Source organism: Myotis daubentonii, chromosome 1, assembly GCF_963259705.1.
Source record: "Myotis daubentonii chromosome 1, mMyoDau2.1, whole genome shotgun sequence".
In the NCBI taxonomy this organism is placed as follows: domain Eukaryota; kingdom Metazoa; phylum Chordata; class Mammalia; order Chiroptera; family Vespertilionidae; genus Myotis; species Myotis daubentonii.
In genome coordinates, this window is record NC_081840.1 from 30,267,062 (window position 1) to 30,285,401 (window position 18,340).

Genomic DNA, 18,340 nt, shown 5'->3' on the forward strand with positions numbered 1-18,340 from the left:
TAGAAATGCACTTTTCAGGGACCGCCTCAGACTCCCTAAACCCGGGACAGGGCGAGGGGCGCCATCTGTGCATCGCTACCGCTGCAGGTGACTGCGAGCCTCTTCCCGGGGCGTCCCACGTCGCCCAGGTGCGTGTGGATCCTGAGCGAGGGAGTCCGGGTCCTCCGGCGATCTCCCGGCCACCCGCTCGGCGGTCACGTGGGCTCTTGGATTCCCCTCCGCCCACCTCTCCCGGGTCTTTAAAAGGAGGAGGAGGCTCCTGGCTCAGTGGTTTGTGAGCTTAGCAGCGTCCCCGGCTACTGGACCCTTTGATACCCCACCCCGCTCCTGCCGCGAGAGCCGCCTATGGAAACTTGCTGGGCAGAGAGGAGGCGGCGGGAGCGGGACCCCGCTGGGCTGTGACCGGCTTTCCGAGTTGCGGGAAAGGCTGGCGTTCGCGGTCTGCGCTGCGCGAGGTGCGCTCGCTCTGCAGCTGGTGGCTGCCTGCCAGGTGCGGGGAATAGAACTCCTCGGGAAAAGCTCGTGTCCGCATTTCAGAGACTGCTAGGCCGGTGAGGTAGGTGCCCCTTCGCTGAAGGTGTGATTTAAATGTCTGATTTTCTGTTTGAAATCCCGCAGTGGGAAACCAGCACTATTGAGAATAAAAGACACCTCCCCTTCCCAATCCAACTGTCTTGACAACTGGGAACAGAAATTTCATGCTCTGGCTAAAATATTTTCATCCCAGACGTGGGCGAGTTAACTTATTTAATTAGCTTGTGCCTGTAAGCTCTGGGTTGATTGTGCTAATAATACATGTCTGTTTAAAAGAAATCATTCGTCTAATGATTTTCTCGTGGGTTTCCCGACAGCGGTGAAATGTTGACGAAAGGAAAGTTGAACAGGGCTGTTCAGCTGGGGTTCTGTGGGCCTGGGACGATGTACGTGCATCGGCCAGGTGACTGGGGTTTTAAACTGTACTAACTGGCATTCCTTTTGTCTTATGAGAAAGTAGATTGGTTTCTGGGCTGACTGAGGGAGATTAAGTTCTGGGATGTTTTATCTGCTGAAGAGGATCCCAACTGTTGCTTCTGAATCCTTTGTGTTACTATTCCTGCCTAATTCATATTGGAAGTATAAAAGTAAGTCAAGGGAATATTAATTTCGTGAAAAACAGAATTTTGGATTTGAGTGGGTGTCTACTTAGGAAAATAAGTTTGATTCATTTTTACCAGCTTTTCAAGAGGTAACTTTGTGGCACACAACCTTTGGAAGAAGGATTTTGTCTTATTTTGTTAGATTTCTGGTATTTACATGGGCATTCCATTAGGAATTTTCACTTTACTTGTACGTTTCTAAACTCACTGGCTATTCTCCTTTGTGTGTGTGTAAGGATGTTTGTTTAAATAGTGAACATGTGAAAAGAAACATTTGTGCTGAGAGCATTGTAGAAAGTAAATGTGCTATGATTATGAAAAGAATATTGCACACATTTTTTGACTTCTGTTTTTGTTTTTTTTCCTCTAGAAAATCAGTATGTTTCTGCATACATTCTAGAAGAGGGAAAATGTAAGGATCTGTTCATCAATAGGTGGTAAAGCAGAAACCTCAGGATTCCACTTTATGTTAAAGCATTTTTTTGTTGAATTACTGTAAATGCGTACTTTAAAAGCAGCCAGCTTTCCTGTAACATTTAAGATATATTGTCTCTGCAACCAATTAAAAACATATTTAGGACAAATTGCATAGTGGTTTTTAGGAACTTCAATGAATCTAATCACCTTTTACATTTCTCAAAATTCATATACAAATATGGAAAAGGTAAAATTTACAGTAAATTTAACCCCTAAAATATAATTAGCATTTAATAGATATTGATATGTCTGTCCATTTTTAAGAATAAGGCTGCAATTTTCAATAAATGTGTATCCAACAGGTAATGATTCAGAATACATATTGTGATAATTTTAGTTCATGTTCTAAGTCATTTTATATATCTATAAATAGATACTAAAATAATTATATAAAATACTGAAGGCTGAATCTGAATCATTTACTGGTAACTTTTGATAATTACATCTAGAAGCCTTGAGGAATATGCATGCACTTGAATGTTAGACTTCATAATTCAGTGCCTAGCACATTGTTTTAGACATAATAACATTTTTAAAAAGGCAGCCTTATTGCAGTATAATTTACATACAGTAAAATCTAGCCTCTCCAGCTATCCCACTCTATGAATTCTGACAGTTGCATGCAGTCATATAATCAGTTCCATCATCAAGACAAGAGAACAGTTCCATCACCCTCATCCTCCAAAAGTTGCCTTTGAGCCTTTGTAACCAACCCTTGCCACCCACCCTGAACCTGGAATTCACTGATGTTCGCTGATTTTATAGTTTTGCACTTAAATATGTTTTCATTTAGAATAGTCCTCCTTCTCTTTTTTTTTTTGGTGGGGGGCGGGAGTGGTGAGTCAGGTTGTGGTATTTTGTTTTAATTCTGTGTAAATTGAGGCAAAGACAAAACTTTTATAAATAGGAAACTGGAGACTTGGACTAAGTGTTAACTTCATATTGAGCTAATAGATTGAATTCTTTTTTAAAAATATTTTTATTGATTTCAGAGAGGAAGGGAGAGGGAAAGATAGAAACATCAATGATGTAAGAGAATCTGATTGGCTGCCTCCTGCATGCCCCCCACTGGGGACTGAGTCCGCAACCCAGGCATGTGCCCTTGACCAGAATTGAACCTGGGGCCCTTCAGCCCGCAGGCTGTTGCTCTATCCACTGAGCCAAACTGGTTAGAGCTAGATTGAATTCTTAACAAGTTTGTATTCCATTGTGGTTAAAGTCTTTGGTTATGGTGTATATCATTAGTTATCCTAAACTAAAATACAAGCCATTTAACATTTACTTATTATTTATGTAATATTAATGTAATGTATTGTTTCTTTATAATTGTGGCATCTAAGAAATACTTTTATTATACTTGAGATTAAATGTTACCTGAAATTAGATATTATCAAATAGTGAAGAGCAACAGAGTGATTGAAAAATGACAATTTGTGTATATATATATATAGAGGTAATTTGCATATTACCTCTTTTTATTTAAAAAGAGGTAATATGCAAATTAGGCCAAGATGCTGTAATGGTCACACAACCAGCTCAGGAGGAGGGGCCTGGTGCAGGCCCAGAGCCTGAGAGAACAACAGACAGGGCAGCCCGCACCCGGCCCCGGAGCTGGAGGGAACAACCCGCAGGGGGGCCGGCCCCCAGCCCCAGCCCCATGGCTGCGGCTGGGGGCTGGGTTCGATTCTGATCAAGGGCATGTATCTAGGTTGCAGACTCCTCCCTGGCTGGGGCTCATGCAGGAGGCAACCAATGTGCCTCTCACATTGATGTTTCTCTCTGTCTTTCTCTCTCTCTTCCATGCTCTCTAAAAATCAATGGGAAAATATCCTCATGTGAGGATAAAAAAAAGAAAGAAAGAAATGTCATATCTTATGAAAGAGACATCTTAAAAATGCCTAAAGAAAGTTGTCATTTTTTCATGGTGAAGGGACTGGAGTCCATGTTGATGAAAACACCTTGGTGGCTGCAGTGGTCGGCAGTGGCAGCAGCAGCAGGGTGATGGGGGTGGTGCATTCCCCTGATCAGCCTGGTTGCCTCCTGCAGAGGGAGGCCAGACTGTGGCTTAAGCCATAGGAGGCAGGCCTAAGCCATCAGTAGGACATCCCCTGAGGGCTCCTGGACTGTTAGAGGGGGCAGGCTGAGTTAAGGGACTCCCCACCCCCCCAGTGCACGAATTTCGTGCACTGGGCCTCTAGTTTAAAATAAAATATAGAGAGTGTGCCTGCTTAAGTTAAAATACTCTCCTCTATAGGAGCTAGTGTCTGTGTCCAATTTATTTGTAGATGTCAGGATTTCTTCATTTCTGTGTTCATGCTTTGAAATCTAGATTTTCCTGCAGGACATAGATGCAAAATCTTTTGCAGACTAATATTTTTTACTGTTTAATACATTATTCAATTCAGTAAACAGGAGACCATTATTGCTAGTAACTCCCTATAAAGATTTGTCAGATGATATCTTTCTTTTTGTTTTTCGTTTGTGCTATGAAAGACAAGAGCCTGCATTTTAGATACCTTTCAGAGAACTACAGAGGCAGTAACGAGGATATGCAGAGAGGCAAGTTTATGAGACACCAGCAAATTGGATCATTGGCATTTGTAACTGGAACTGTTACAGCTCTTGATAATTAAGAGCCTTTAGTGGGGAATCTTTGTGTGGGTGTACTTTCCAATGGACAGGAGAGTGAGGGTCACCTGGAAAGATGATTACTGGAATTATCTGTGTTTTCTGAAAGCAGGACTGCAACCTTTTGCTGGTGAATGTTTTGTGTTCTGTCTAACCCAGAGCTGGAAGGGGAGTTGAGTGTTTTCCGTGTAACTTCTGCATTGGTTATGTCCTCTTGAATCTCTTTACCCACAGCTCTTCCCCATCCTGCTTCAAATGAATATTTGAATATGGTTTAGTTTCCTGAGAGTGGAGCACTGTCTCTGACTGTTGGTCTCAGGAAGACTTGCTGATGAAAGAAGATTGATGGGCTCCTTCCCTATACTCCTGCCTCAGCATGCGATAACCCTGAGCCTGAGCCTCTTCCCCTATTCAAATGTCTGTTTCCCATCCCGCTCAGTGAGGGCCAGTGGGCTACTAGGGGAATTATATTTTTCTCATTTTGGAAGATATATATTCTTAAGAGTTGCATGTGAATCAATTATTAACAATCAGTTCTATGGTGGTTTTCGAGCGTTTTTTCTTTTTTTCTAATTAATATTAAGTTGACTGAGAGCATTAATATTTTGCTTAGGAAAAGAGACACTTGCAGCCAATGGTTGGCAAACAACCACATATACACATCAAGGATGCTTAACGCTTCAGAAATATTTTGTATCTTTTCTGTGAAACCCTTTCTAGTATCTGCGTTGTTGAGTGTGAATTTACGACTTGTGTGGGGCACACAGGTATGGGGTGTTTGCATTGAATGCTTGGGCAGGAGTGAGAGACAGGCTTGAGAACACAGCGTAAGGAGAATGTGGCGTTTTGTGCTCCACACAGTGCTGACAGGCTACCACTGGCCCAGCTTTTTGGACTGGTGGTGATGGATTGTAGAGTAGAAGTTAAGAAAAATAGGGAGAAACCAAGGTGGTGGCATAGGTTAACGCCGGAGATTGCTGCCTTGAACAACCACTTCAAAAAACAACTAAACGATGGAACAGACATCATCCAGAACCACAGGAAGGCTGGCTGAGTGGAAATTCTACAACTAGGAGGAAAGAGAATATCATACCCAGACTCAGAGGAGGCGCAGTGCTGAAATGAAATACTCAGGTACGGAGTGCGGGCTGAGCGGCTGGTGGCGGAGGGCGCGGTTGTTGTTTTCAATCGGGAGGGAGTTTCAGACTCTGAGCTCCAGATCCGGGTGAGTCTCTAGGGACCCAGACTCAAACGGGAGAAGCGGGACTGTCTGGCTTCGGTCTGAATTCGAAGGCAGCTTTCTCTCTGAGGTTTGCAGCGGTTGCTGGGACTCTGTGAGGCAGAGCCCCTAGGGACGGAACTGAGAGCAGCCATAACTGCTCGCTCCGGCCAGCCCTGTAGATCCCCGGGGACCCGCCCCGCCCAAGCCCTGCGCAGAGCCATTTGCAGGATAGCCTCAGGCAAACGCTAGATTAGCACCGCCCTAGAGATCCAGCACAGAAGCTCTCCCACTGCAGACACAGCGGACTCTCATAGCCAGTTAGCCTGGAGGTCAACTCACCCCCGGTATTGCCGACATCAATCAAGGCTTAAAGGCAACAAGACTGCACACAAAGACCACTAGGGGGTGTACCAAGAAAGCATAAAAAATGCGGAGACAAAGAAACAGGACAAAACTGTCAATGGAGGATATTGAGTTCAGAACCACACTTTTAAGGTCTCTTAAGAACTGTCTAGAAGCCGCCAATAAATGTAGTGAGATCCTCAAGAAATCTAATGAGACCCTCGATGTTATGATAAAGAACCAACTAGAAATTAAGCATACACGGACTGAAATAACGAATACTATACAGACTCCCAACAGCAGACCAGAGGAGCGCAAGAATCAAGGCAAAGATTTGAAATGCGAAGAAGCAAAAAACACCCAACCAGAAAAGCAAAATGAAAAAAGAATCCGAAAATATGAAGATAGTGTAAGGAGCCTCTGGGACAGCTTCAAGCGTACCAACATCAGAATTATAGGGGTGCCAGAAGATGAGAGAGAGCAAGATATTGAAAACCTATTTGAAGAAATAATGACAGAAAACTTCCCCCACCTGGTGAAAGAAATAGACTTACAGGTCCAGGAAGCACAGAGAACCCCAAACAAAAGGAATCCAAAGAGGACCACATCAAGACACATCATAATTAAAATGCCAAGAGCAAAAGACAAAGAGAGAATCTTAAAAGCAGCAAGAGAAAGAAACTCAGTTACCTACAAGGGAATACCCATACTACTGTCAGCTGATTTCTCAACAGAAACTTTGCAGGTCAGAAGGGAATGGCAAGAAATATTCAAAGTGATGAATACCAAGGACCTACAACCAAGATTACTTTATCCAGCAAAGCTATCATTCAGAACTGAAGGTCAGATAAAGAGCTTCACAGATAAGGAAAAGCTAAAGGAGTTCATCACCACCAAACCAGTATTATATGAAATGCTGAAAGGTATCCTTTAAGAAGAGGAAGAGGAAGAAAAAGGTAAAGATACAAATCATGAACAACAAACATGCATCTATCAACAAGTGAATCTAAGAATCAAGTGAATAAATAATCTGGTGATCATAATAGAATCAGGGACATAGAAAGGGAATGGACTGACTATTCTTGGGGGGGAAAGGGGTGTGGGAGATGCGGAAAGAGACTGGACAAAAATCGTGCACCTATGGATGAGGACAGTGGGTGGGGAGTGAGGGCGGAGGGTGGGGTGGGAACTGGGAGGAGGGGAGTTATGGGGGGAAAAAAGAGGAACAAATGTAATAATCTGAACAATAAAGATTTAATTAAAAAAAAAAAGAAAGAAAAATAGGAGACAAAAATGTTCAAGGTGGCCATAAAGGCATTGTAACCTAAATTATCTGGAAATACTCAGGCCCATCCAGTGGCATGGCAGTAGATTGACTTCCCCCTCTTGGACATGTAATGATACCTTACAGGATGCAGTCATATCCATCACTTCATTTCCTGTCCAAGCACTGTGGAAAGGTGCAGCCCCTCGGCGGCCCCCGTTTCTGCTGAGGAAGACACAGAAATGGAAGTTCAGGAGTTTGCATGGTTCGTCTAAGATCACCTGACACCCAGGCAGAGCTGGGACCCCATGTATTGCTCTGTCCATTGAGCCAGGAAATATGTAAAGACAGGCCTGGTGGTGATTGCTTCTTTAGTCTTTAACTAGATTTGATAGGTACTTTGATAAAACCAGTCTAGTTTTTCTGGAGTTTCTTTCTGCTTTGTCTCAAGGCCTGCCTTTTTCTTCAAGGAATCACTGTTAGTATTTGGAATTTTAAGTGATTTCATTTGAAGAGCTATAATGTGTTTCCCAGTCAGTATGATAGAACACTAGGTATAATCCCATGTGTACAAAAAACTGCTGCTGAATGCAGATGTGACCCGAGGGGGCTCAACACAGGTGTGTGTGCTGGGCCAGTGGAGAGAGAATTCTGGGCAGAAGACAGGGTCACAAAGGAAATGGGCCAACTATTTTTGGCTAAGATGACTAATTTAAGAAAACTGACATGCAAAGAAATGGTTACTTCGTAGAATTGGGGTGTTTGGGTTCTTGTTTCTTTGCTGCCCAGGTGAAATTCCATGCCTGCCAGGCCCAACAATGAAACTGTTTAGAGACTATTTCCCCTGTTGTACCAGGTATTGTAGTCACCGAGGCAATGCTTGGGTGTTCAAACAAGTGAGTGGGGGGAAATCCTGTCCTATAATGTTGAAGAAATTTTATTTTTTCGCAGTTCTTTTCTTCAAGCAGTTTACATCCCTGTTTTAGAGTAGGACTACTTAAGTGACCAGACAGGTTTTAAAAAATTTCACTTTCACTTGTATAGACCTTCAGTGGGGAAGATTTCTCTTTTGCTACCTGTTATCCTGCCTGCCAGGTCTACTGCAGTGATTTCAGTTCATCACTCCTTATTGAGTCTTTGCTTAAGAAGAAAATCCTTTTTCACTGGCTACCAAATTACTAGTTATCCAAGATTCCACTGAATTGTCACATGAATCTGGATACATCTAAAATATATCCAGCTAAAAAACAACATACAGTCTTTTAATCACTGTCCAGCAACCAGTTCGCTCACATTAATTATCATGGTACAGGGATGTGTGGAAATTCTAGAGAGGTTGATTGGAGTATATATGTGAAATTCAAATTTTCTAAGCAGTGTCGCGTGGCACCTGATTGATTGCTTGGATGAATCCTGGCATTTGCCATTTGGTGGTGTGTGTCTGACAGGTCATTTCAGCATTTCTGGGCCAAGAATGAAAGTTTCACTTATAGGTGAAAATGAGTGATGAGATTGATTCTCTGCTTCTGAGAGAGATGTCATATTCATTTTAAATTGTGTGATCATTTTCCAACTGGGTAAAGGGAGGTGTTATTTCAAGTTCGTGAATTTCCATGCTACTATTTATCACTTTGTGTCAGTAGAAGCGTAATGTTTTAAGAGGCCTAAGGAAAGGAAAATATAGAAGTTTTTGTTGTCTTTGCTGAAATACTTATGCTAAAATGCTAAATATATTTCTTTTGGGCAATGTAAAGTTGAGACAACATGAAATTCAGTAATACCATCATTGACCAAAATGTTTTTTTTTGTTTTGTTCACTCTGTTTATTTATTTTTCATTAACTAAATATTAATTTCTTTAATCCTCACCTGAGGATATGTTTATTGATTTGAGAGAGAGAGAGAGAGAGAGAGAGAGAGAGAGACACAAAGACAGAGAAACATTGATCAATTGCCTCCTGTAAGTGCCCTGACTGCGGATCAAACTTGCAACCGAGATATGTGCTCTGACTGGGAATTAAAACCCCAACTTTTTGGTGTATAGGACAGTGCTCCAACCAACTGAGCCACCGACCAGAGCTAATTGAGTATTAATTTGAAGTCTCCTGTTGAAATTGTTGTTCTAAAATTCACCGCTTTCCTGCTTCATAATTTCCTGAATATAATTTAGTCTTCATTTGATTATTGAGAGTGTTGACTTTATTCATATATAAGTTTACCTTGAGTAGTACTTTGTATAAGAAAGTTAATATACTCAACATGGTGACCACACTAACTTTTGGATATACTTTTTATTTATGTAATTGGGTACGCCAGCCTGTTTTCTTACACCTTTTTTAAAAAAAAGTTTAATAAATACAAAATTTAAATATTACCTCCATTTTATTATGCATAGATACAATTTGTTACACCTGTTACTTTAAATATTTTGCTTTCAACTGTTATAATTGTACATGTTTTAAAGTGTGCTGTTAATGTGCTTTAAATGCCCTTTGATGAAATATTTGCTTGTATAAGATATGCTGAGATCATGTAGCAAAAACAATGCACTAAAATGAAGTTGCCAAGATACAATATTGAAAACATAAGTACAGTGAGCAGGTGTATGTGTAGGTGGATTGAAATAAGAGAAGTTTTTGCAGTGCTGTCAGTCCTGGATCTGCCATCTACAAGGTGACCAGTGACCTAATTACCAACTCCTATGGTCTCTCCTATGCCAGCCACTCACTCTAACCTAGGTCATTTCCATGGATCTGTAAATGTTTTCAAGCATCTATTTAAAACCCTTCAGTGATGAACAAAATGTAGTGCATAAATACAATGGAATTTAGCCGTAAAAAGGAAGGGAATCTGACACATGCAACAACATGGGTGAACCTTGAGGACATTATGACAAGTGAAAGAAGTCGGTCACAAAAGGCAAATACTGTATTTTCCCATTTATATGAGGGACCAAGTAGTCAAATCCATGGAGACAGAAAGTAAGGTGGGTGCTGGGCTGGGGGAGGGAGGAATGGGGGAAGCTGTTGTTTAACAGGTGTTGAGTTTTAATTTTACAAGATGAAAAGAGTTCTAGAGATTGGTTGCATAACAGTATGAATGTACGTAACACTGAACTGTACACTTAGAAATGGTTAAGATGGTAAAGTTTATGTTAAATGTTTTTACCACAATTTAAAAAAAAGTTGGGAAATTTTTGGCAATAGTTAGTTTTATCCTGCATATTTTCTATTAGGAATCAGGGATTGTATATGTTGATTGGGAATCTAAGTAATTGAAACATGAAATTATTCCTGATTAATAAAAATGCACATAGATTTAAAAAACAAAGTAGACTTCCTCCATCCTACATTCTCCAGCTACCATTCTCTTTCCTGTCCCTTGTGGTCGATCAATGTTGATTAGAAATGGTAGCACCTTTTGTATTAGTTCATTATCATTTACCTGGTCGATCCTGTCTCCTTTACCTGGCACAGGGTTCCCTGAAGGCAGGGTGCATGTTTTGGGACTCCCTCAAATCCCCTCTCTCAGCACAGTACCATGCCTGCTGAAAAGTGCTCCCACCTTTGATTAATACCCTTGCTTGGTGAAATCTTATATTTTAAACGTATTTCCTCATTCTTTCCTTATAACAAATAATTATTGAGTTGTGGTGGGAGGTGAATAAAATATAGTGGGTGCCTTCAAGGTGTTAAAAAATCTACTTGTATGGAGAAACCAAGATGGTAGCATAGGTAAACACCTGAAATTGCTGCCTCTCACAACCACTTCAAAAATACAACTAAAAGACAAAAAGGACATCATCCAGAACCACAGGAAGGCTGGCTGAGTGGAAATTCTACAACTAGAAGGAAAGAGAAAAGCACACTGAGACTCAGAGGAGGTGCGGAAGTAAAGTGCAGCAGTATGGAGGCACATGTGGAAAGGGCTGGCAACTGAGGATGTGGTTGTCTTTTTAAATCGGGAGGGAGGCACAAGCTCCCGATGGCCCTGACTCCAGTTCTGGGTGAGTCTCTGGGGACCCAGACTCATACAGGGAGAAACTGGACTGTCTGGCAGTGGGCGGAACTCGAGGGCAGCTTTCTCTCAGAGGTGCTTGCAGTGATTACCTCGGGACACCGAGACCCGGGACCTGTTAGGGCAGGACTGAGGATCAGCCATAGCTGCTTGCTCTGCCCTGTTGATTCCCTGAGACCCTGCCCCACCCAAGCTGTGCGCAGAGGCTTTTGCATATGAATGACCTGGCCCTTTGCAATCTAAAATTACCTAACAAATTGCAGCTGGGCCAGACAGACCCAGAACATCCAAAAGAAGGCCCAAGGCCCCACAGCAGCTTGCATTGCTTCACAGCTGGGCCTCATCTGGGCACCTCCAAATCCCAAACGAAGAGGAATCTGCAGATCTCACTGTAGCTCCTGCTGGGTAGCCTCAGGCAGAGGCTAAATTAGCACCTCCTTAAAGATCCAAGTGCTAGTGTACCCAGTGGTCAGAGTGGGACCATCCAGATTACAACTCCTCAGATCCATAAGGGACACACTCAGGGGGCAGACTTGGTGAGCACCAAAGCCCCACTGAAGCAAGTCTTGCCCCAGAAGGGTGTCTTCAGCACAGAAGTTCTCCCACCATAGACACAGCTGATTCTCACAGCAAATTGGCCTGGAGGTCAATTCCTCCCAGTGATACCAACTACAATCAAGGCTTAACTACAACAAGATTGTGCTCACAGCCCACAAAAGGGTGCACCAAGAGTGTCCACCTCAGGTAATTGGGGAGGCTGAGCTACCGGGCCCTATAGGACACCTAGCACAGAAAGCCACTCTATCAACACAGGAAAGCAGCCAAAATGCAGGGACAAAGAAGCAGGTCACAAATGACAAAAATGGAGGAAAGCAAACTACTGGATATAGAGTTCAAAACCACAGTTATAAGGGTTTTCAAGAATTTTCTAGAAACCTCTGATAAATTTAGTAAGATCCTCAATAAGTCTAGTGAGACCCTTGAGGATATGAAAAAGGACCAACTAGAAATTAAGCATACACGACTGAAATAAAGAATATTATACAGAGATCCAACAGCAGACTAGAGGATCGCAAAAATCAAGTCAAAGATTTGAAGTATGAAGAAGTAAAAAACACCCAACCAGAAAAGAAAAAAGAAAAAAGAATCCGAAAATACGAAGATAGTGTAAGGAGCCTCTGGGACAACTTCAAGCGTACCAACATCAGAATTATAGGGGTGCCAGAAGAAGAGAGAGAGCAAGATATTGAAAACCTATTTCAAGAAATAATGGCAGAAAACTTCCCCCACCTGGTGAAAGAAATAGACTTACAGGTCCAGGAAGCACAGAGAACCCCAAACAAAAGGAATCCAAAGAGGACCACACCAAGACACATCATAATTAAAATGCCAAGAGCAAAAGACAAAGAGAGAATCTTAAAAGCAGCAAGAGAAAGACAGTCAGTCACCTACTAGGGAGTACCCATACGACTGTCAGCTGATTTCTGAACAGAAACTTTGCAGGCCAGAAGGGGGTGGCAAGAAATATTCCAAGTGATGAATAGCAAGAACCTACAACTAGATTACTTTACCCAGCAAAGCTATCATTCAGAATTGAAGGTCAGATAAAGAGCTTCACAGATAAGAAAAAGCTAAAAGAGTTAATCATCACCAAACCAGTATTATATGAAATGCTGAAAGGTGTTCTTTAAGAAGAGGAAGAAGAAGAAAAAGGTAAAGATAAAAATTATGAACAACAAGTACGTATCTATCAACAAGTGAATCTAAAAATCAATGAATAAAAAATCTGATGAACAGAATAAACTGGTGAATATAATAGAATCAGGGGCATACAAAGGGAGTGGACTGACAATTCTCGGGGGGAAAGGAGTGTGGGGGTGCGGGAAGAGACTGGACAAAAATCGTGCACCTATGGATGAGGACAGTGGGAGGTGAGGGTAAGGGCAGAGGGTAGAGTGGGAACCGGGTGGAGGGGAGCTATGGGGGGGGGGGGGGGGAGAAAGATAGGAACAACTGTAATAATCTGAACAATAAAGATTTTTTAAAAAATCTAATTGTAATTCCACCCACCTCTACCATTTTCAAGAAGGATTCTATATAGTTGTAATCTGATAAAAAGGATTAAATTTGTATGTTAACTGTAGGGGTGTTAAGAATGAAAAAAACTCTTAAGGCATATAATACCAACCATCTGACTTTGCATATTCCTTATGGACATGGCAGGTTTTCCTGTAGGAAAATAGCAGATCAGAGTGGAGTGATGGGATGGGACAACAGTGGAGGCTTTGAATGTTAGAAGACCATGACTTACCACACAGTCTGGTGGGAAGCAGAGGGCTGATCAGAGCTGGCTTTGAAGAATGTTAATCTGGCTGCTCTTTGGATGAGGAGTAAGTAGTAAGGAGCCTATTGCAGATGCTCAAATAAGAGAGCTTGCTCAGATGGTGGCAAAAGACAGCATGGGAAAAGGCACTGTGGAGAAAAAAACCAGTGTGCCTTGGTGATTAAAGGTAATTGGATGAAGGAGACAATAAAGATAATTGGAATGGGCTTTGTCATGAACACAAATAGGAAACGAGTGGGCCAGAAATCACAGCATCCTCTTCCTCCTACAGTGTCCCTGCAGCGCCCTCTACTGAGAAAGTTTAGCATTGGGTCATTTTAAATGCCCTGGGAACTCGATGGTTGCAAGGGAGCATATATAGACGCTGAATAAACTGGTAACTGACCGTTACATTGGTCCGGTGAGTCCTTGTTCTTCATTATTGGCCCTGCTCATTGATGTGCTCCTCCTGGGGTTCCCTGGTTATTCTTTTTTTTTTTTTTAATCTTTATTGTTCAGATTATTACATTTGTTCCTCTTCCCCCCCCCCCCCCCATAACTCCCCTCCTCTCAGTTCCCGCCCCACCCTCCGCCCTCACTCCCCACCCACTGTCCTCATCCATAGGTGCACGATTTTTGTCCAGTCTCTTCCCGAATCTACCACACCCCTTCCCCCCCCAAGAATAGTCAGTCCATTCCCTTTCTATGTTCCTGATTCTATTATAATCACCAGTTCATTCTGTTCATCAGATTATTTATTCACTTGATTCTTAGATTCACTTGTTGATAGATGCATATTTGTTGTTCATAATTTGTATCTTTACCTTTTTCTTCCTCTTCCTCTTCTTAAAGGATACCTTTCAGCATTTCATATAATCCTGGTTTGGTGGTGATAAACTCCTTTAGCTTTTCCTTATCTGTGAAGCTCTTTATCTGACCTTCAATTCTGAATGATAGCTTTGCTGGATAAAGTAATCGTGGTTGTAGGTTCTTGGTATTCATCACTTTGAATATTTCTTGCCATTCCCTTCTGGCCTGCAAAGTTTCTGTTGAGAAATCAGCTGACAGTCGTATGGGTATTCCCTTGTAGGTAACTGGGTTTCTTTCTCTTGCTGCTTTTAAGATTCTCTCTTTGTCTTTTGTTCTTGGCATTTTAATTATGATGTGTCTTGGTGTGGTCCTCTTTGGATTCCTTTTGTTTGGGGTTCTCCGCGCTTCTTGGACCTGTAAGTCCATTTCTTTCACCAGGTGGGGGAAGTTTTCTGTCATTATTTCTTGAAATAGGTTTTCAATATCTTGGTCTCTCTCATCTTCTGGCACCCCTATAATTCTGATGTTGGTATGCTTGAAGCTGTCCCAGAGGCTCCTTACACTATTCTCGCATTTTTGGATTCTTTTTTCATTTTGCTTTTCCCATTGGGTGTTTTTTGCTTCCTCGCATTTCAAATCATTGACTTGATTCTTGCGCTCCTCTGGTCTGCTGTCGGGAGTCTGTATAATATTCGTTATTTCAGTCCGTGTATGCTTAATTTCTAGTTGGTTCCCCAATATAACATCGAGGGTCTCATTAGATTTCTTGAGGATCTCACAACATTTATCGGCGGTCTCACCAGTCTTTTCGAGGGCCTTACTAAGTTTATCGGCAGCTTCTAGACAGTTCTTAAGAGACCTTAAAAGTGTGGTTCTGAACTCAATATCCTCCATTGACAGTTTTGTCCTGTTTCTTTGTCTCCGCATTTTTTATGCTTTCTTGGTACACCCCCTAGTGGTCTTTGTGTGCAGTCTTGTTGCCTTTAAGCCTTGATTGATGTCGGCAATACCGGGGGTGAGTTGACCTCCAGGCTAACTGGCTATGAGAGTCCGCTGGGTCTGCAGTGGGAGGGCTTCTGTGCTGGATCTCTAAGGCGGTGCTAATCTAGCGTTTGCCTGAGGCTATCCGGCAAATGGTTCTGCACAGGGCTTGGGCCGGGCGGGTCCCCGGGGATCTACAGGGCTGGCCGGAGCGAGCAGTTATGGCTGCTCTCAGTTCCTTCCCCAGGGTCTCTGCCTCTCAGAGTCCCAGCAATGGCTGCAAACCTCGGAGAGAAAGCTGCCTTCGAGTTCTGACCGAAGCCAGACAGTCCCGCTTCTCCCGTTTGAGTCTTGCTCCCCAGAGACTCGCCCGGATCTGGAGCTCAGAGTCTGAAACTCCCTCCCGATTGAAAACAACAACCGCGCCCTCCGCCACCAGCCCGCTCCGCGCGCGCACTCCGCACCTGAGTATTTCACTTCAGCACTGCGCCTCCTCTGAGTCTGGGTATGATATTCTCTTTCCTTCTAGTTGTAGAATTTCCACTCAGCCAGCCTTCCTGTGGTTTTGGATGATGTCCGTTCTGTCCTTTAGTTATATCTCTGAAGTGGTTGTTCGGGGCAGCGATCTCCTGCGTTAACCTACGCCGCCATCTTGGTTCCCCCCTGGTTATTCTTGATTAATTTTCCGTAACAACTTTATCTTGTTCCAGGTTAAAAAAAACCCCAGTAATTTTTATATAAGCCAATGAATTTTAATTTTATAACACATTCCCATGGTAAAAATTCTTCTGGTTATCAACAAGAACAATAAAGAAGTGAATGAAGTAGAAAATGAGAGTCCCTTGCTTCACATATCCATCCTTCTGTGGTTAATATTTTCATGTGTATCTTTCAGGATATATTTCTTTTATTTATTTATTTATTGCTTAAAGTATTACAAAGGGTATTACATATGTGTCCATTTTTCCCCTCCACCCTACACAGTCCCCTAGCCTCCCCTATCCCCCAGTGTCTTATGTCCATTGGTTATGCTTATATGCATGCATACAAGTCCTTTAGTTGATCTCTTACCCCCCTACCTCCTGCCCCCCAATCCTCCCCGGCCTTCCCGCTGCAGTTTGACAATCTGTTTGAGGCAGGTCTGCCTCTGTATCTATTATTGTTCAAAAGTTTATAATGGTCTCTATTATCCATGAATGAGTGAGATCATGTGGTATTTTTCCTTCATTGACTGGCTTATTTCACTTAGCATAATGCTCTCCAGTTCCACAGGATATATTTCTAAGCTCATACCCGTGTGTGTGTGTGTGTGTTTAATAAAAATGCTTAAACATTTTAAATAGTTATGCCTGTATCTCTAATAAATGTCTTTGTTACTCTTTACAGCCATTATACCTGCCCATGAGACTGAGACCATTATAATGTCCCTATGTGGCTCTTCTCACAAGGAGTTTTCTCAGATGTTACCTATTCAAGACATGGATATCAAAAACTCACCGTCTAGCCTTAACTCCCCTGCCTCCTACAATTGCAGTCAATCCATCCTTCCCCTGGAGCACGGCCCCATATACATACCTTCCTCCTATGTAGAGAGCCGCCATGAATACTCGGCCATGACATTCTACAGCCCGGCTGTGATGAATTACAGTATTCCCAGCAGTGTCAGTAACTCGGAGGGCGGACCTGGTCGACAGACCACAAGCCCAAACATGTTGTGGCCAACTCCTGGACACCTCTCTCCTTTAGCCATCCATTGCCAGTCTTCAGTTCTGTATGCAGAACCTCAAAAGAGTCCTTGGTGTGAAGCAAGATCACTAGAACACACCTTACCTGTAAACAGGTAAATCTAGTCTTTACTGTAGTTCATGGGCATTATTCAAGTCACTTTATGATTTTGTGAGAAGAAAGATATTCATTATATGAGGTTTTTATTAGTCACATTGATTACTTAGAGCACCTAGAATATGATATTCTAGAATATCCATTTTAATATTCAAGTTCTCACTAAAAGTTGAGTTTGTAGATCTGTGTTGTGGAGAGAACTCACAATCATGACCATTTACATCACTTTTCTTCAGATGAAGTGATTTGGGTTTGAAAAAGAAATTTTTACTTTAATTTCCATTTGGATCCTCCTTATCTTGTAAGTGAAACACAATTTAGTGTTTATGAACCCTGGAGGGCAAAGAGATAAATAAGCAACGTTCATGCTGCATGCTGTGTTTCTGTATTTTCTTAGGAAATCTCTCTTTTCCCCTTAATGCTTTTTACAAGAATATTTTCTTTGCCTCCAGAGAGACATTGAAAAGGAAGGTTAGTGGGAGCAGTTGTGCCAGCCCTGTTACTAGTCCAAGTTCAAAGAGGGACGCCCACGTCTGTGCTGTCTGCAGTGACTACGCATCAGGATATCACTATGGAGTCTGGTCCTGTGAAGGATGTAAGGCCTTTTTTAAAAGAAGCATTCAAGGTACAAGAGTATTGTTAGTTGTTTCTTGAGTTTTCCACTTTTGCTTTCAAATAGTTTGGCAGATGACCTGGCAAAATTTCACCACTGGCCTCTTGTACACAAAGTACTTGATGAGCAGTTTAGAGGATCATGTGTGTTTGGGGGTGGGGTGGATTGTTTCAAGTTTATAAGTACCGCGCGCTAACCGATTGCGCGACTGGAGCTCCGGATTGTTTCAAGTTTAAAGCACTTTATAAGTTGTGGATCTCCACCTCAGAACCCCATAACTCAAATGGGTCTTGCCTTACAATTATCCATCACCATCTTCTTGGGAGAAGACATCTAGTTACAACGCTTGTCAAGCTAAAGCTTGGGAAAAAATGTGTGTTCATTAGGAATTGCAAAGACCGTTTCTTCCTTTGACTTTTGTTTAATAGCTGGCATGAGTAACACACATGATGGTGGGCTGGCCCCTGAGGAAGAGAGGATGAATACATCTTATGGAGATGGTCAGAAATCAGGAATTCAACTCCAGTGGGCTTTGAGAATTGATCTAGAGGCCTGTCTTGTCCTGAACTAGTGGAGCCTCCATTCACAGTCCTCTTGTTTCCTTGTCTGGGTTTAGACTATTTCCCTACCAGTCTCCAAATTCCTGTTGGGCTGAGTAGTTTTTTTAAATCATCTTTTTAATCAAT

At 42.3% G+C, this 18,340-nt stretch overlaps 1 protein-coding gene across 1 annotated transcript in view; it reads left to right on the forward strand.

Annotated features, from left to right (window-relative positions):
* The first annotated feature begins 265 nt into the window (after positions 1 to 265).
* The window catches only part of ESR2 (estrogen receptor 2), a 52,962-nt gene continuing 34,887 nt past the window's right edge, over positions 266 to 18,340 (forward strand). The window contains exons 1-4 of the mRNA XM_059693982.1: positions 266 to 556; positions 13,701 to 13,829; positions 16,586 to 17,039; positions 17,494 to 17,666. Of these exons, the coding sequence (XP_059549965.1) occupies positions 16,621 to 17,039; positions 17,494 to 17,666 (592 nt within the window). The 5' untranslated portion in view covers positions 266 to 556; positions 13,701 to 13,829; positions 16,586 to 16,620. The remainder of the gene's footprint in view (positions 557 to 13,700; positions 13,830 to 16,585; positions 17,040 to 17,493; positions 17,667 to 18,340) is intronic.